Raw genomic sequence first — 16272 nt, 5'->3', positions numbered from 1 at the left:
GCCTGATTGTTTTCAAAATTCCTTCAAAGAGCTATTTAACATGAAAGCAAAGAAGACGCTAAAACCTGGTAGTTTACCGTCCATATTTCCATTCATAAAACGGAAACCGGAACGTTAGTTGTCAAGCAATAGAGCCCAAACAAGAGAAAAAATTGCACGACGACAGGTACTGTACTTTGTAATTCACAAAATTTAAACACCGTTGTCCTTGCATTATATACTTAGATGTTTTAATATTTATTCTATGTAGGAAGTGTGGAGCTTGTTAGAACAGTGTAATAACGAGCCTAGAGAGTCCACCAATATTGAGCATATGCAGGATACGACTGATGTTGATGTCACAATTTTCCGAAGTGTTGAAACACAATGTGACCAAAAAATTTTCGTCGATGCGGAATTCCAATGTGATATGATATCAAAACGAAGCATTGCTGTTCAAACCCTTGCCCCACGGAAAAGAAAAAGAAAGGGCACAAAACGTTCCAAAATTCATAAAGGCCCTCCCTCTTTGAAATCAAAAAATGTAAACATTTTGGGAGACTCAAAAATCGGCAATGCCAAATTAAGAATAAAAAGATTGTATTGTGGTTTGACAAAAATATGAATTTATGAAAGTGTTCTATATTCTTCGTGAAATTTTCGGCCTTTAGTGATGATCATTTGAACCAAAGCTTTTTTACCTATACTTTCAAAAGCATCTGCCAGTTCCTTGTACCAGGACTGCTTACTAATATCTTGTAAGTCAAACCACTCCCGCAGCATAGTATGTCCTTGTTGGACAACACCTTGTTGGTCTAATTTAATCTGTTTTATTATTTTACTACCAATATTCAGGTGTACGGCCAAAAATTGCCATTTGTCTGGAACTTCCTCTGCCAATTCCAGCAAGAATTTGTCAATATCTACAACAATACAGAAAAATCTTGTGTTATTTTTGATATTTTTTCTTTCGAGTATCACACGATCGCATGTTTTAAATATGTTTTAAAATTTTCAGACAGTGCATTCTTTTTTCCTTCTACAAAGATGTGACTCACATGTACTAGTATCACACCACATCACCTCCACTCATTGATCAATCAGTAAGCTCATCACTCAACTCATTCAACTCCTCTCCAATCTCATTCATTCAGCGGTAATGACAACATCACTTTTTGATTAAACATAGAGAACCGTACTATATATGAGGATTACATAATTTATGTTCTAAAAAGTAAAGTCACTTCTTTATGAGGTTTTCAAACACTAAATCATGTGGTGATGAAGGTGTCATGAGCCTGTGGGAGAGTAACCCCACAGTATTTTTCTATCTTTGGTCAAAATGACGGCAACAAATGGCAGTTTCTAGCTGTTTTGATCTCGATTTCAACGACAGACACAACTGACTTTGCAGACACGGGGATACACCTTAATTAGCAAGAGGAAATAAACGAAGCCTTTACCCATTGATTAAAATACTATTATTAATGAACTCGCTCGCCCCCACTCCCTCCTGATTTAAAATCAAGACCAGTGATCAAGAGAAGTGGGGCACTGTAACTACACGCAAAATAACTCATTTCAATGAGAAAAATGGCTAGGTTAGTATAACCTTCAATATTGTGTATTACTTCGTTTTATTTGGTTTTCGTGTTTTTTTCGTCGGTTTTCGTCTGTTCCTTCCTGGTTTTCGCGGTTTTCGTTTATACCTGCTTGCGTTTCTTCACGGGATGGCTCTGCAGTCTCTTGAGAAGGATATGGTGAACACCTCATGTACTCACCCATTATGTCTTTAGACTTTACGACGTGAAAAGTGGATTGAATTTTATTGTTGTTAAAGCTTGATAAATAAACATTGAAGTGTAGATTGTATTTAAACATCTATCAGTGGCTTTGCCAGCCTGCAAATTTGGTGCTGCTATGTTAATTTTTCTGTGTTCACTTACTGTGTAAACAACAGATTTCTAAGCAAATGAATAATGTATTCTAAAATTTACACAGCAGGACCAAAACTTGCAGGCTGGCTATGCTACTAACATCTATTCCACATAATAGTTTATTTAACATGGCCATTAAATTGTTTTAACATTGATCCATAGGCGTATGGGACAGAGGGCAGCTGCCCCCCCATGAATGTTTCAAGAATAAAACGTTGGAAAGAAAATATGTGAGAACCTTCATTGTGAGTTGGAGATAATATTTACTGCCTCCCCCCAGAAATAATAGCTCTTGTACGCATATGCATTCAGCATTATTTACAACATGAACATGCTTCTAATGACATTATATTGAACTGAAATTAATATCTTGTGAATGATTTTATTTTAAAGAATGATTTGCAGGTATGGGAATGATTTTGACTTCCGTGCATTCAGATAAATTGGTTTGAGGATAAAAACAGGTCCAAAAACATATATTTACTATTTTTCACTTAGGAAAAAAACACCATAAATTTTTACTTAAGTTATTTTTTATATTTGTTAGTCACAATATTCAAAAGTAATAATTTAGTCCTAGTAAAGTGTGGTAAAATGTATAGGATTATGGTTTATGGCTCTAGAACTCTATAGTTCTATATCGTCTAGTTCTAAGTTGTGAAGTCTTATAGTTTTACCCCTATTTAAGGCTTAGATTCATTACTTGCTTTAGAAATTAATTCATACTTATAGTTCTAACATTTTATAGTTTATAGTAGTAGCCTCATGTCCCTAAACAATTTTTAGTTTACTAGTTCTATAGTTCTAGGAAATGGTGTAACCTGTTAAGATAAAGTAAATTATATATCATTTAAAACATTTTTGTTTCTTTAGAGACATATTGTTTTATAACAAGTAAACCCAAAATATTTACATATTGTAACTAAAATATACAAGCTGCCTGGACCACTATCTCTAGATTCTTTCAACAGCTTTAAAGTTCTACAGACAAAATTTCATAATTGTTGGTTCATTAATTCTTAGTTTGGTAGACTCTAAGTGCTAAAAACCATGACCAGCCAACAATTTAAAGAAATATAGTATGAAGCAAATTCCGAAGAAGCAAGACATCTTGAGATTGCAAAATATGCATCAAAACAAGACGAGAAGTGAACTGTAAATTTTCGACTTTATTTCAAAGTCATCCTCAGACAGAATGATATTTAAAACCATACATACTCATATATATTTACAACGCATGAAATAAGTAAACGGAAGTAAGCAATAGAAATTAAATAGTGTGATATTTGCAAAGGCAGAGTTGGAAGAGGTGTAGTATTTCAAAAGGATGAATTGAAAGTGCCGACCTGACTGGTAGAATGAGTGTATTGTAATTTAAGAGAAGAGTTGTAATTCTTTGCTAGCCTTAAGTCCTGTTTTAAGAAAAGGTTTGTTATGTTTGATGAGAAGTGCTTCAAGAAAAGCAACAATGTGGTAGTTGTTAAATTTGGTTGAGTGAAGTATTTTATAGTTGTTGAATACAAGGTTTTCTTTAGGAGAGGGAGTTCTGGGAGGTGAAGGGAGATCATTGAGTTGTGAGAACTGGTTTTGTAAAGTAGCCGGGAATTGAGAGTTTTCGCACTCAAAGAAATGCTGGCCAACTGCACTAGAAGAGAGACTGGTTGCATGTTCTCTGAGCCGTACAGACAGGCATCTTTGTATCATGCCAATATAGGTTTTACCACAGCCAGGGCAAGTTATTTCGTTTATAAGATTACTGCGAGAAAGTGAAGGATGTTTGTCCTTGTTAGAGACAAAATAGGAGAGTCATAAATAATAACAAATTTTAGTGTCATAAATAATAACAACTTTCACCGGTTGAGAAAGATGTCTTCGTATTTTCTTAAAACAGGACTTTAAGAGGAAATCGCCACGCATGCCAAGATAAGGAATACGAACCCTGATTTTGGGTAGATTATCATCTATTGAAGAGCGGTTGTCAATGGGAATAGAATCATTGTATTTGGATTTTAGTTTTTTAAACAAAAAGTTTTAACGCTGTTAGGATAACCGTTCCAAGACATGTAAGATTTGATTATTTCAATTTGATTGTTGAAAAGTGTTTTATTGGTACAAATTTTGAAGGCACGGTGGTAAAGAGATTTTACCCATGCAATTTTTCGATGAAAAGGTTCGAAGCTAGAGAAATGTGAGTACTGACCAGTGTGGGTGTCTTTTCGGTAAATGTCAGTTCCGTCAACCGAAATTTTTATATCTAGAAAATGAATTATGCCATCGTGAAATGTATCAACTGTGAATGTGAGATTGGCATCAAAACTATTAAATTTCGATAAGACGGCGGAAATATTGGATGGTTTGATCAAAACAAGCGTGTCATCAACTTAACGGTTGTAGAATTTTATTGTGCCATCACATTTCCCATCTCATTAATCATTTGCCTTCAAAATTTGTACCAATAAAACACTTTTCAACAATCAAATTGAAATAATCAAATCTTACATGTCTTGGAATGGTTATCCTAACAGCGTTAAAAACTTTTTCTTTAAAAAACTAAAATCCAAATACAATGATTATATTCCCATTGACAACCGCTCTTCAATAGATGATAATCTACCTAAAATCTGGGTTTGTATTCCTTATCTTGGCATGCGTGGCAATTATCTCTTAAAGTCCTATTTTAAGAAATTACAAAGACATCTTTCTCAACCGGTGAAATTTGTTACTATTTATGACACTAAAAAACTCTCCTATTTTGTCTCTAACAAGGACAAACTTCCTTCACTTTCTCGCAGTAATCTTATATACGAAATAACTTGCCCTGGCTGTGGTAAAACCTATATTGGCATGATACAAAGATGCCTGTCTGTACGGCTCAGAGAACATGCAACCAGTCTCTCTTCTAGTGCAGTTGGCCAGCATTTCTTTGAGTGCGAAAACTCTCAATTCCCGGCTACTTTACAAAACCAGTTCTCACAACTCAATGATCTCCCTTCACTTCCCAGAACTCCCTCTCCTAAAGAAAACCTTGTATTCAACAACTATAAAATACTTCACTCAACCAAATCTAATAACTACCACATTGTTGCTTTTCTTGAAGCACTTCTCATCAAACATAACAAACCTTTTCTCAACACGGGACTTAAGGCTAGCAAAGAATTACAACTCTTCTCTTAAATTACAATACACTCATTCTACCAGTCAGGTCGGCACTTTCAATTCATCCTTTTGAAATACTACACCTCTTCCAACTCTGCCTTTGTAAATATCACACTATTTAATTTCTATTGCTTACTTCCGTTTACTTATTTCATGCGTTGTAAATATACATGAGTATGTTTGGTTTTAAATATCATTCTGTCTGAGGATGACTTTGAAATAAAGTCGAAAATTTACAGTTCACTTCTCGTCTTGTTTTGATGCATATTTTGTAATCTCAAGATGTCTTCCTTCTTCGAAATTTGCTTCATACTAAGTGCTAAAATTATTATACAGCTTTATCATTTTATGCTTATCTACAACTTGACATTTTTATTTTTCTATTTTCTACCCAGTCCTGGGCTCTGTGTGTGAACAACATTACTTCCTTTCTCAGCATATAAACGAAACATAATATCATAAAAGTTAGCAAACATTAGGTTGTTATTCAATATCATAATTACATAACGTTAACATATTACCAATATTTTGTACGTTACTTGAATGAATTACATCATAAATCGAACATTTAATACACTATATTGTTTTTTAATAATTTACTTATTACTTGAGCAGCTTACCTTAACAAGAGAAAACTTGATAAATACGTGTTTCAACTACAAAATTCGGCAATCTAGCAAGAATGTTAGAATAGCTATACCGCAATGGGGAACCCCCATTGTGTATTGTAAATGTTCACTGACAGGTGGTTATCACGTGTTACAACAACGGGAGTCACGTGTTTATAATAGTTGTGTTTAGACTTGGACTTGGTTCACTGATAATAAAATATTTCAAAAAATGATAATCCAGAAAAAATAATGTTGATGTGAAAACCGTACGGTTTTAATTTCTCCTTTGCGAAATTTCTAAGGACAATGTTATTCTATGCAAAAGATTTTATTTTTATTCGCTCTATAATATTTTCCATTTGATTCAATCAACTTACCTAATGAAAATTACTGTAGGTGTTTTTATCAGCTTCATGATAGCATGAATATTTTAGAAATTTTAAATAAAAACTTAACTTCAACTGTTAACAATAATCGAACGAGCAGCGATGTGTTTGTAAAATAATTTTTGAATTTCATTCGCATTTGAAACAAATAAGAAACATTTTATGCATTTGTTCGATAATTGTTTGATTTCGAATATTTTTAAAATCATCTCTTAATTAACCCCTTAAATTTGTCTTTACGACTTAAAATGTTTTAATTATTCGGGGTGCATAAAAAGACCTTTAGAAAAGTTAACACTTTATAAAATTTCAATGTTGGATCAATATGTTATTCTATTCGTGCATTACTGTGCATGTGTTGTTGTTAGAAGTTATGTCAAATTCTCAGGAGTAGAAAAAATTTTGTGCAAGAAAACATAAATATTTTGTAAGTTAAACTAAAGCGACGGACATCAAAGAAAAATCTTATTTGCAGAAATTTGGGCCTTTTTTGATAATCGTTTTGGCCAATTCTTGTTTGCCTAGATTCTTAATAGCATTTGCCAGTTCACAGAACCAGAAAAGCTCATTATCTTCACGTGACTCCCACCAATACTTTAGCATATTATATCCTTGCCAGACAACACCACGTTGATCTGCTTCAATTTCTCTTATTTTGGGATTATCAACCTTCAGGTCGGTTGCCAACATTGTCCATTGATCGGAAACTTGACGCGCCAACTCCAAAAAGAATTGGTCAATAGCTACAACAGTTAATAAAAAAATGCCTCGTGAGTCGTGATATCATTATTTTGTAAATAAATGTGGCATTCTCTCGTCAATAGAGGTCGCGCAAGATCGAAATGAATAGTGCGGCAATTAATGACAAGAAGCGTTATTTTGATGGGAGACAATCTATTTGGGTAATCCTTTATGACTTGGCGTTCGTCAGGTAAGGCTTTTATAGTTTCTTACTGGACACGTAATATCTGGGGGGGACTGGGGCAAACAATAAAGTTGGGGGAGCAATTGGCCTTTTTGCGCCCTCTCCTCTCGCACATACTCGCAGAGCTGCCACTGCTCATTGAGATTCTATAATTTTTCATATTTTAATTTACTTTGTTGTGTTTGGTTTTGGCTTGTTGGGTTTTTTCTTGCTGTTTGATTTTTGCTTTGTGAATTGCCAACCATGTTCTCATCAGTCATCAACTTTCTTAGATTACTAGGATATTATGAAAACATGGAATAAATTTATTGTTGTAACAGCTTGACAAATTCACATTAGTCGTCAACAGACCTCATATTCATAATAATCTAAATTAAGAATGTAACCTTTCCTTCAAAGGATATGTTGATCACAAATGTCGTTGAGCTCTTTCTCGTACATGCAAATTAATTGTTTCAGACATTTCTCTAATGCTTGATCATTTGTAAATTTGTTATGGATTTGTCAAGTTCCTGTAGTTCTAACTTTTATAGTTTTCGTGGCTCGGTAATTCTTAGTTTAGAAATTCTGAAGTTATTTAGAACTGTAGTTTTAAGTTCTATAGTTCTGATGTAACTACACTTCTAAAGTTCTATGTTTCTGAAGTGTTGTAGTCCTGGGCTCAGTAATTCTAAGTTTAGAAGTTGTTGATGTCTATAGTTCTAAAGTTCTATAGTTTTAACGGTCGATACTTCTATAGTTTTATTGTTTTTTGAGGTTCAATAGGGTATATTAGAAAAACTATACAGTTATATGAAAAGGTTGCTAAATTCATTAGAGCGAAAGGTGTGCATTAAACTTTGTTAGAGATAGGTACTTTAACTTACGATGCTTCATCTAACAGTAAATTTGTCGCACATAAGTTTGAGCTTTCGTTTTTCCAATGCCATTTTTTACTAGTCTAACAATTTATGCAAAAGTTGACCTTGCAAAAACTTAATTCATGCAAACACGCATAATTAATGAGCTTTTTAAAAAAGGTATTTAAAACAAAATATTAATAGACGACACAATCAGCGATTTGGAAGTTCGTTTTTTAAAGTGTTCAGTTTTTTGTACACCTTTAATTTATTTTAGCTGTATACAGCTCTAGGTGTTGTATTAATGTGTTTTACGTTCTATTGTCAGCATACAAACAAATTTTAATCATTGATTATGATATGATAAAACTTGAGCAAGTTCGTTGTTATTCAATATCATCACTACATAACGTTCACATATTACCAATATTTGTACGTTACATGAATGAATTACATCATAAATCTAATGTTTAATACACTATATTGTTTTTAATAATTTACTTATTACTTGAGCAGCTTACCTTAACCAAAGATAACTTGATAAATACTTTTATGATAAGAACGTTCGTTAATGTAGAAAAATATTTCAGGAATGGGGAAGCCCCATCGTTTTTTTGTATTTATGTTTTATGTTCTCCTGAAGGGAGTTATCACGTGTCATGTTACCCAGTAATCACGTGTTAAAATGTTTTGTTTTATCAATACTTTGGATTTTGGATCATTCTGTGACGCGAAGTGATAAGATGTTGCAACAACAATTATTTACTTTATCGAGAGAAATTACTTCAGCAGAAAAAGCCTAATGATTTGATTTTAACTTTTTAAAGGATAAATACCAATAAAAGCTTTGTTAAAGTGTGAGCGGCGCAAAAATTTGTTTCTGGAAAAATATTCTATTTTATTTGCTTACGTCTTTTTGTTGAGTAATGCTTTGTTGTGGTCTTTCAACTTTTTAAAAACTTAAAAAAAACTCAAAACTTTTTATATAAAATAGCGAAATTAAGAAAGGTGATTAAGAATAAATACATCACTGAAAAAAATTCACTTTACTTCGTTTTAAGTTGTTTTGAACAATTATCACAGTTTAGTGTAACCAGTTCGCATTATGTAGAATAATAAATTGAAAAACAGAAACTGTTCCTCTCATGTTTTTCCAACCATTTATGACTAGAAATGTTGTACAAAAAAACATAACTTTCCTTAAGTATCAGTTTATGGTGCAGTTACACTCTAATTATTTTCACGGGCACCCAAAGTTTTGGGTGTCAGTTGCGCGACGATTGCAAAGGTAAAATCCAACGAACAGTTATTGTTTCTTTTTTTGTTGAAAAATAAAGGAACTAAAACAATAAAACAACATCCGTAAGTAAGATACAATATAATTTGTAAAAAAGTGGAGTTTAGTATATTGGTATGTTAAATTTAGAAACACTAAAGTTTTAGTTAAAATCTTTGTATAATAAAGTAGGAAGGATACGAGTATATTATGCGATAAAACATTGGTATTGTAAAGCAAAAAAAACATTGAAGTTCAGCTTGGCTGTAAAAAATTTGTACAACTAAACAGCTAGGGAGCAAAACTTGCATTTGAAGTCATAAAACGAAATGTTTTACGTAAGGAAACTGCAACAATTTGCAATTTACAGGCGTATTACTTTCGTTAAAATGTCAATTGTGAAAACGAAATGTCGATATCGTTGACAAGAAATCTAACGATAACGCACATTGATAGCAGGGCCTTCGTTTTTTATCTTTTCGGCCAGATCTCTGTTGTCCGTGCTAGCAATAATAGCATTTGCCAGTTCCTCGTACCACAGTATCTTCTTATGACGGGACTCCCACCAATACTTCAGCATGGTATATCCTTGCCAGACGACACCACGTTCGTCTATTTCGATTTCTTTTATTTTCTCATGACTAATATTAAGGAAGATAGCAAAATTTTTCCAATCACTGGGAATTTTCCTCGCCAAATTTATTAGATATTTGTCCATAGCTGCAACAGTCAATACAGGGTTTTAAGAAGCTTAAACAGATGTGTTAGAAATATCATACAGCAACTATGTTTACAAAGATGGAATTTCTTTACAAGAATAAATATGAAAATTTATGAGTGATTGCCCAATTCATTAATAAATAACAACAAAATATTCATAATCACATTAGTGCAGTTTGTTTTTCTTTTACACTTGCTAGAAACAGTTACTTCAACTATCTTATTATTTTCCTTTTCCAAGAGTAAACTGTATTTGTGTCAAGAAAAAGAGGTTTTTCTATCCTTTTAGTTGGGGGAGAAAAAATTCAAGTTGACAGGTATTACTTATTTGTAACGTTTCTTGTAGGTGGGTTTCACTGAAGAAATAAAAGATATTTATTGTGTTTGCACAGGCTTATGCAAACCGAGGAGACCGTTAAGAGAACTCGAGAGCAGATCAGTGTAAGCCCGAGATCGAAGGTTGCACATGCTCCAGAGTTCTCACAAACGTCTCCGAGGTTTGCATTAGGAAGTGCAAATACGAAAAATATCTTTATTTCTTTTATAAAATAAAAATGATGTATACTCACTGGTGTCAGGTGTACACTCACTGGTGTCAGGTGTACACTCACTGGTGTCAGGTGTACACTCACTGGTCTCAGGTGTACACTCACTGGTGTCAACTGTACACTCACTGGTCTCAGGTGTACACTCACTGGTCTCAGGTGTACACTCCATTGTCTCAGGTATCCTTTGTTGTTCATCAAGGAACCGGGGCATCCCCGCTACAAAAATGGTTTAAGATGTTCGCTTAAAGTAGTATTGATTCATAGTATTGATTCAATATGTGACAGATGAAAAGGATGTAAAACTGTGAAAAGTTGGATAACTTGCTTGGTTGTTTTTCTTTAAATTGATAGTTTCTCTTCAGTTTCCTTCAATTATTATTTTCAAAATATGCATTTTTTTCTTATTTCTTACATTGAGGTTTCTTAGAGGATTTCCAATATTCAGGAGAGACATGACTTGGGCGATCAACAAAGACAAACAGCTTTCACACAAAAAAATTGATAATAGACATTTAAACTGTACTTTTAATTTTATTTTCCAAAGAGTGAATAATAAGCGTGATGTGTTTCAAACTTAAATTTTGCTCTGAAAAGAGTATTTTGTCATGCGCTGAATGATAATTGAGTGGTTTTGAAAACCAAAGTAAAGATAGCTATAAAATTTAATGACCCGATACGTTTCGACAGATTTCTGTCTCGTACAACGTGCCATTAAATTTTATAGCTACAATTATCATTTGGTTTTCAACAGTCCTTTTTTAAGTTCTATCACAGACTCGAAAAACACGAGATGAAAAATTTTATTAGCTCTAAACATTTCTGTTCTTATTCAAAATCAAACTTTCCTTACAACAATTTGTAACCATACAACCAGGAGCCTAGATTGCTTTGTTTGAGTATTGAGTAAAAGCGTTAATGCCAAAATCTCATTTTTTAATGTTTACCCACCTTGAGATTCTTTATCCTCACTGGTTGTTGAAGGGCCATCGACAGTCGATGACGCACCATATGTCTTGCTGGTCTCAGGTGTATACTCACTTGTGTCAGGTAAACACTCACTGGTGTCAGGTGTAGACTCACTGGTGTCAGGTGTAAACTCACTGGTGTCAGGTGTAGACTCACTAGTGTCAGGTGTATACTCCTTGGTCTCAGGTATCCTTTGTTGTTCATCAAGGATCCGGGGCATCCGCGCTACAAAAATGGTTTAAGATGTTCGCTTAAATGAATTAACAACAGTCCATAGTATTGAGTCAATATGTGACAGATGAAAATAAAGGTAAAACTGTGAAAAGTTGGATAACTTGCTGGGTTGTTTTTCTTTAAATTGATAGTTTCTTTTTAGCTTCCTTCAATTATTATTTTCAAAATATGTATTTATTTCTTATATCTTACATTAAAATTTATTAGAGAATTTCCAATATTCAGGAGGGACACGACTTGGGCGATCAACAAAGACAAACAGCTTTCACACAAAAAGCAATTTGTTTTATGTATTGTGAATGAGAACGTAGAAAATAAATCCTTGCCAAAAAAAATGAAAAAAAGATTTTTTTGCTTTACAGACCACTTCTGAAACTGTTAAATCTATGAGAAAATCAATCATTTAATATAGCAATATAATTCTGATGTTGCTCATCAAATTTTTACCTTGTTTCTTCAGTCGTAAATGGGCGATTGCTCGCACAATGTTTACTGCATGGATTTTACGAATACGTTCGATGACTTCAGGTTTTTGTTGCAGCATTTTTCGAAGGTTTTCATTACTTTTGCATTGTTTAAGATGACGGAAAGAAATCATCAAAGCCGTAAACCTTTTACGTCCAATTCTACTGTAAAAATCTGCTAAACCAACCAGAGCTTCAAGTTGATACAAATGCTGACTATCTTCCCTTGCGTTTTCTGCTGAAATGGCAAACATCTTTATCGCTTGCTTGTCTCCTACTTGCATGTAGAAATGAGCTACATCGTTCATATACCTGGACAATCCAACAAGACTACTTTTTTGGTTATCTTGACTTTCATACAACTGCAACACTTTTGTTATTTCAACGCAAGTACGGATCCCATCTTCAGAGATTAATTTCACATAATCAACAGCATTTGATGGCATTGCAAGTAAATTTTTACAGCATTTCAAGATTTGATTGTAGCAAATCAACTTGCTGTACATATCTCCGTTTCTCTTCTTTAAGATTCCCATTTCAAAGAACAGTTGTTTATTATTAATCAGTTGCTTGTAACATTCGATGGCAGTTTCCAAATCTTTCTTTTGAACTTCTGCAGTTTTTGCCACTAACTTGTCGTTCTCGACACAGTCATCATTGACAAGGAGATAAAGAAGAGCATTTGTTTGAACAAGATATCCATGAAAGACATCAATCCCAGGTCCCAGTTCTTTGTTGATTTCATTTGCCAGACAGTACGCCAGTTTCATAAGATTGATGTAAAATTTTGGATTCGTGAGTTTTCTTCTATCGTGATAAAAATAGTTTCTACCATAGCTATATATTAATGAGACATAAAGCTCAGCGAGGAACAGATGACTATACCTTTCAATATGAATAGCTGCTTTATGTTTTACCAATTTATCCACGATGTCTGGTGATAGTGGTTGTGAAAGTTCGATAATTTCCTTCAAGTTTTCATCATTTTTGAGTTCATCCGGGAACGCGTCAAGATCTTGTTTGTTCAGAGATCGACAATATACAAGATCGTAAACAATACTTGGCATTTGGGAACTCTTTTTTTTCATTTTTTTCATTAATTGTTCTGCTACGCAAGATGTAGAGTGAGTTATGTCGTACATTTTTTTCTTGTCATCAGACTCCTCCAGGAAATTTCTTTTTAACGATTCAACAGGCTGCAAGTCATCCTCAGTCACCCCACACAACTCGTGAAGAAGATCTCTCGACGCTTCGAAGAAAGTGTCCAGTTTTTGTAGCACACAAGGTTTCTCTTGGGTATACGTAAATCCAATGAGCTCTGCTAGTCTAGCTAATGTGATCTTGGTTCTATCATCTTTCTTTTCATTCTTCCATTTATTCAGGAATATCTCTGCATGCTCACGAACGATATGCAACCGAAAATTATCTTTTGAGAAACGATTATCTTTGTTGATGTACTTCATAAAAACTCCTGATAACTTATAAAGTACTTCTGACTTAAGGGTTTCTTTTTCATCAACCATGTTTTTTATCACATGTTGGGTAAAAGAATGGAATGAAAAAAGGCGGATATCACCTTCTCTTGTTATTTTAATCAGCGACTTAACACCATTACAAAGCTCACTCATTTCTAGTATATTGATGTGGGGTCACTTGAAGGTAATTGACTGCTTAAAAGGAATTCTGGTATGCCATTATTACTAAGAAAAGCCACAGCTGCAATGACAGGAAAGAACTTATCTTCAACCTTTTCTAAACAGGTTTGCACTGCAATGTAAAGGTGTGTTTCGTGATTTTGCTCTTTGTCACGAACTTTCTTTGCTGCGACTTTGTGTTTTAACATGCCTAGATAATCATTAATGGATATCATATTTTGAATAATATAGTCTTTGGAAGCTGTTAAGCCAAGAATATTCCAGCCAAAATAGTCACAGAGCTTTCTTTTCATTTCTTTGTCGTCATTAATATCTTTAAGAAATTCTATTCCTTCATCAAATCGATCAACTTCAATTTTCTCGGATATATTCCAAAGAGGATGGTTGAGGATACGATCGTTCGTTGTGATGAGGATGTTGATTGAATGACGAACATTCCATAAATCTTTAAACCATTCTTCTTTAAGATTCTTAAACACCAAGTTGTCAAGCAAAAAAATTACATTCAATTCTTCTGCTCGTATCTCAATAGATGTCAGCATTTCTTTATAACTGGTTGAAAACTTCTTCGCTAACTTTGTCAAAGATTCAGCGACTCGTTCGTTGTTAAAGGTCTTAAGATCTATCAACCAACTGATGTCATATTTGTCTGTGTTGACAACAAGATAATTTAAAGCAGCAGATGATTTTCCCACTCCAATTGATCCATGCAAAATTATTGGAACTCCTTTTTTCAATCGCTGAAGTTGATCATCTAATTCCCTTCTTTGAAAATACTGATAATCTGGTTTGCGCCAATTGGAAGCTCTGATTTTTCTATCTAGGATAAAAGATTCTCACCAAAAATTTTTAAAAAATTGACAAATGAGTGACATTATTGCATTTAATTATTTCATGCATTTCTTGATTGGATTAACCGTTGTTGGTATCCTATGGATAGTTTATGGAAACATGCAGAAGGAAAAGATAAAAATTAATTACCTTCAGTTGAAACAGCTCCATTATTTACTTCACTGGAAGAGCCAGCATGAATAATATGTAGAGGAGCATTATTTACTTCACTTGAAGTACCAGTTTGAGTAACATTAGCTGTCATGTGATCACCAATTATAGTATTGCCACCAGTTATATATATATTCCTGTTAGACTCGTCCTTCACAACTAGATGAAAAATGATCTTTTTCACTTCATCGTTTGCTATACCTCAAATTCATACTTAGAAGGAAAATTTTGCCTTCTGTATCATATGTGCAAACATCAGACAATAATATTGACATACGCGAGCCATTTATCTCAATGGCCATTATGAATTACAATTTAACATATGCACTCGCTTATTCGCGTTCATATGGTCTTTTTCAGAGCATCTAAAAAACTTTCACTTTAAAAAGTTTACATGTACATCGTATGACGAAACATCACGTGATTTCTAAATATATTAACAATACTAATATTTTTAATAAATGCACCCCCTCCCTAACTTAAATTCATTCCTACAAATTCCTACGCCTACGACGTCAAGTATTTCATCACATAAAGAAATACACGACACTTTAACTCGTTCAGATTCGCCGGTAGGTTTTTATTGAAATAGCGTCAATGCTAGTTTTCTTTCTAGAAATGTGTAACTTTCAACTCTTCGGTTTTAAAATGAACACGACACAGCGCTCTCTAAAATATTCTACATTATGACTAAAAATTAAAAATAGTTCTTAAATTTGTTCATCAATTTATGATCATAAGTGAGTATACAATTAAAAGACAGCTAACAGCGTCGTTCGTGACTGTTGTCAGTTGACAATATGAAACATAAATGAAACGATTACATTACCCAATAAACATTATACGTAAACTGTTATCAAATATCAATATTGTCCACATACCACTGATCCAATGCTACCGGCTAATAACATACACTATACCATTTCTATGATTTGTACATTTGTTTTCTGCAATCTGTTTTTATATGCATAAACATTATGATTTTTGGTATTTATTAGTGTACATTTACGTAAATAGTTTTCTGTGTTATTTTATACAAGAAAGAGTGTTCATCAAAACGAATTGACCATTGATTGAACTCTGATCGAGATGTGATCAGGCGAATGTTACAAGAATACAATGTTCGATATCGATATGTTCGCGTTAATTAGGAAGGAAACGCTTTACACTCAAAATAAAAAATTCTTTGAATTTCATGCGAGACGTTTTAATTATCAATGCTATAAGCTACGTGGTGCTGTGTTGATAACATTGTATTTTGAGAGCGTTTCATAAATCAAAATTTATTACATTACTCGTAAATCAATCAAGAAGCTATAATAAATTAATCTGTTTCTTTAAGATGCTTACCTTGCCTTGAAACATAAAAAAAACTCACTTTAAAATGTCTTGACTTGCGATAAAACTCTTGACAGGTGGACTTCCGGAAATAAACGACAACAGGAAAAGTAAATTAAATAAGACACTTGCTTCTGGATGTATCCTCCCCCCCGGTTCCTTAGTCTGCTCCAGGGCAAGGCACAGTGTGCAAATGATTGTCTGTCTTGTGCTTGTAAGAACTAGGAAACTGAAAT

At 33.5% G+C, this 16272-nt stretch overlaps 2 protein-coding genes and 2 long non-coding RNA genes across 6 annotated transcripts in view; 1 reads left to right on the top strand and 3 right to left on the bottom strand.

Moving 5' to 3' along the window:
* The first annotated feature begins 52 nt into the window (after positions 1-52).
* LOC124446652 lies at positions 53-622 on the top strand. The gene is made up of 2 exons (XR_006948505.1): positions 53-166; positions 251-622. It is a non-coding gene; the product is annotated as an uncharacterized LOC124446652 (long non-coding RNA).
* Positions 563-8417, bottom strand: LOC124446651. Of its 2 annotated transcripts, XR_006948503.1 has the most exons (5): positions 8355-8417; positions 7167-7270; positions 5693-6812; positions 1611-1819; positions 563-902 (listed from the first exon to the last, which is right to left on the bottom strand). It is a non-coding gene; the product is annotated as an uncharacterized LOC124446651 (long non-coding RNA). The 2 variants fall into 2 exon arrangements; XR_006948504.1 differs by lacking the exon at positions 7167-7270 and having other exon boundaries at positions 8355-8384.
* A 779-nt stretch (positions 8418-9196) lies between these two features.
* Positions 9197-16272, bottom strand: part of LOC124447007 — a 62562-nt gene continuing 55486 nt past the window's right edge. Inside the window, exon 9 of the mRNA XM_046997905.1 lies at positions 9197-9829. Coding sequence (XP_046853861.1) covers positions 9543-9829 — 287 coding nt within the window. The 3' untranslated portion in view covers positions 9197-9542. The remainder of the gene's footprint in view (positions 9830-16272) is intronic.
* On the bottom strand, positions 10642-16179 carry LOC124447010. Of its 2 annotated transcripts, XM_046997914.1 has the most exons (5): positions 16049-16156; positions 14678-14857; positions 12025-14516; positions 11326-11568; positions 10642-10859 (listed from the first exon to the last, which is right to left on the bottom strand). In XM_046997914.1, the coding sequence occupies exons 3-5, from the start codon at positions 13667-13669 to the stop codon at positions 10843-10845; spliced, it is 1905 nt and encodes a 634-aa protein (XP_046853870.1). In that variant the 5' UTR covers positions 13670-14516; positions 14678-14857; positions 16049-16156; the 3' UTR covers positions 10642-10842. The 2 variants fall into 2 exon arrangements, with proteins under 2 accessions (XP_046853870.1, XP_046853871.1); XM_046997915.1 differs by lacking the exons at positions 10642-10859; positions 11326-11568 and having other exon boundaries at positions 12786-14516; positions 16077-16179.

This window comes from Xenia sp. Carnegie-2017, unplaced genomic scaffold (genome assembly GCF_021976095.1).
Source record: "Xenia sp. Carnegie-2017 unplaced genomic scaffold, XeniaSp_v1 HiC_scaffold_22, whole genome shotgun sequence".
NCBI classification, from domain to species: domain Eukaryota; kingdom Metazoa; phylum Cnidaria; class Anthozoa; order Malacalcyonacea; family Xeniidae; genus Xenia; species Xenia sp. Carnegie-2017.
The sequence above is the reverse complement of the archived record's forward strand: the minus strand, read 5'-3'. Positions and strand labels throughout refer to the sequence as shown.

Bases quoted from the DNA above. Each gene is read 5' to 3' on its own strand.
- LOC124447010 (XM_046997914.1), bottom strand. From the start codon at position 13,669: ATGAGTGAGCTTTGTAATGGTGTTAAGTCGCTGATTAAAATAACAAGA. The intron at 11,569-12,024 runs GTAAAAATTTGA...CCATTTTTGTAG, and splicing joins TTTACGACTGAAGAAACAAG to CGCGGATGCCCCGGATCCTT.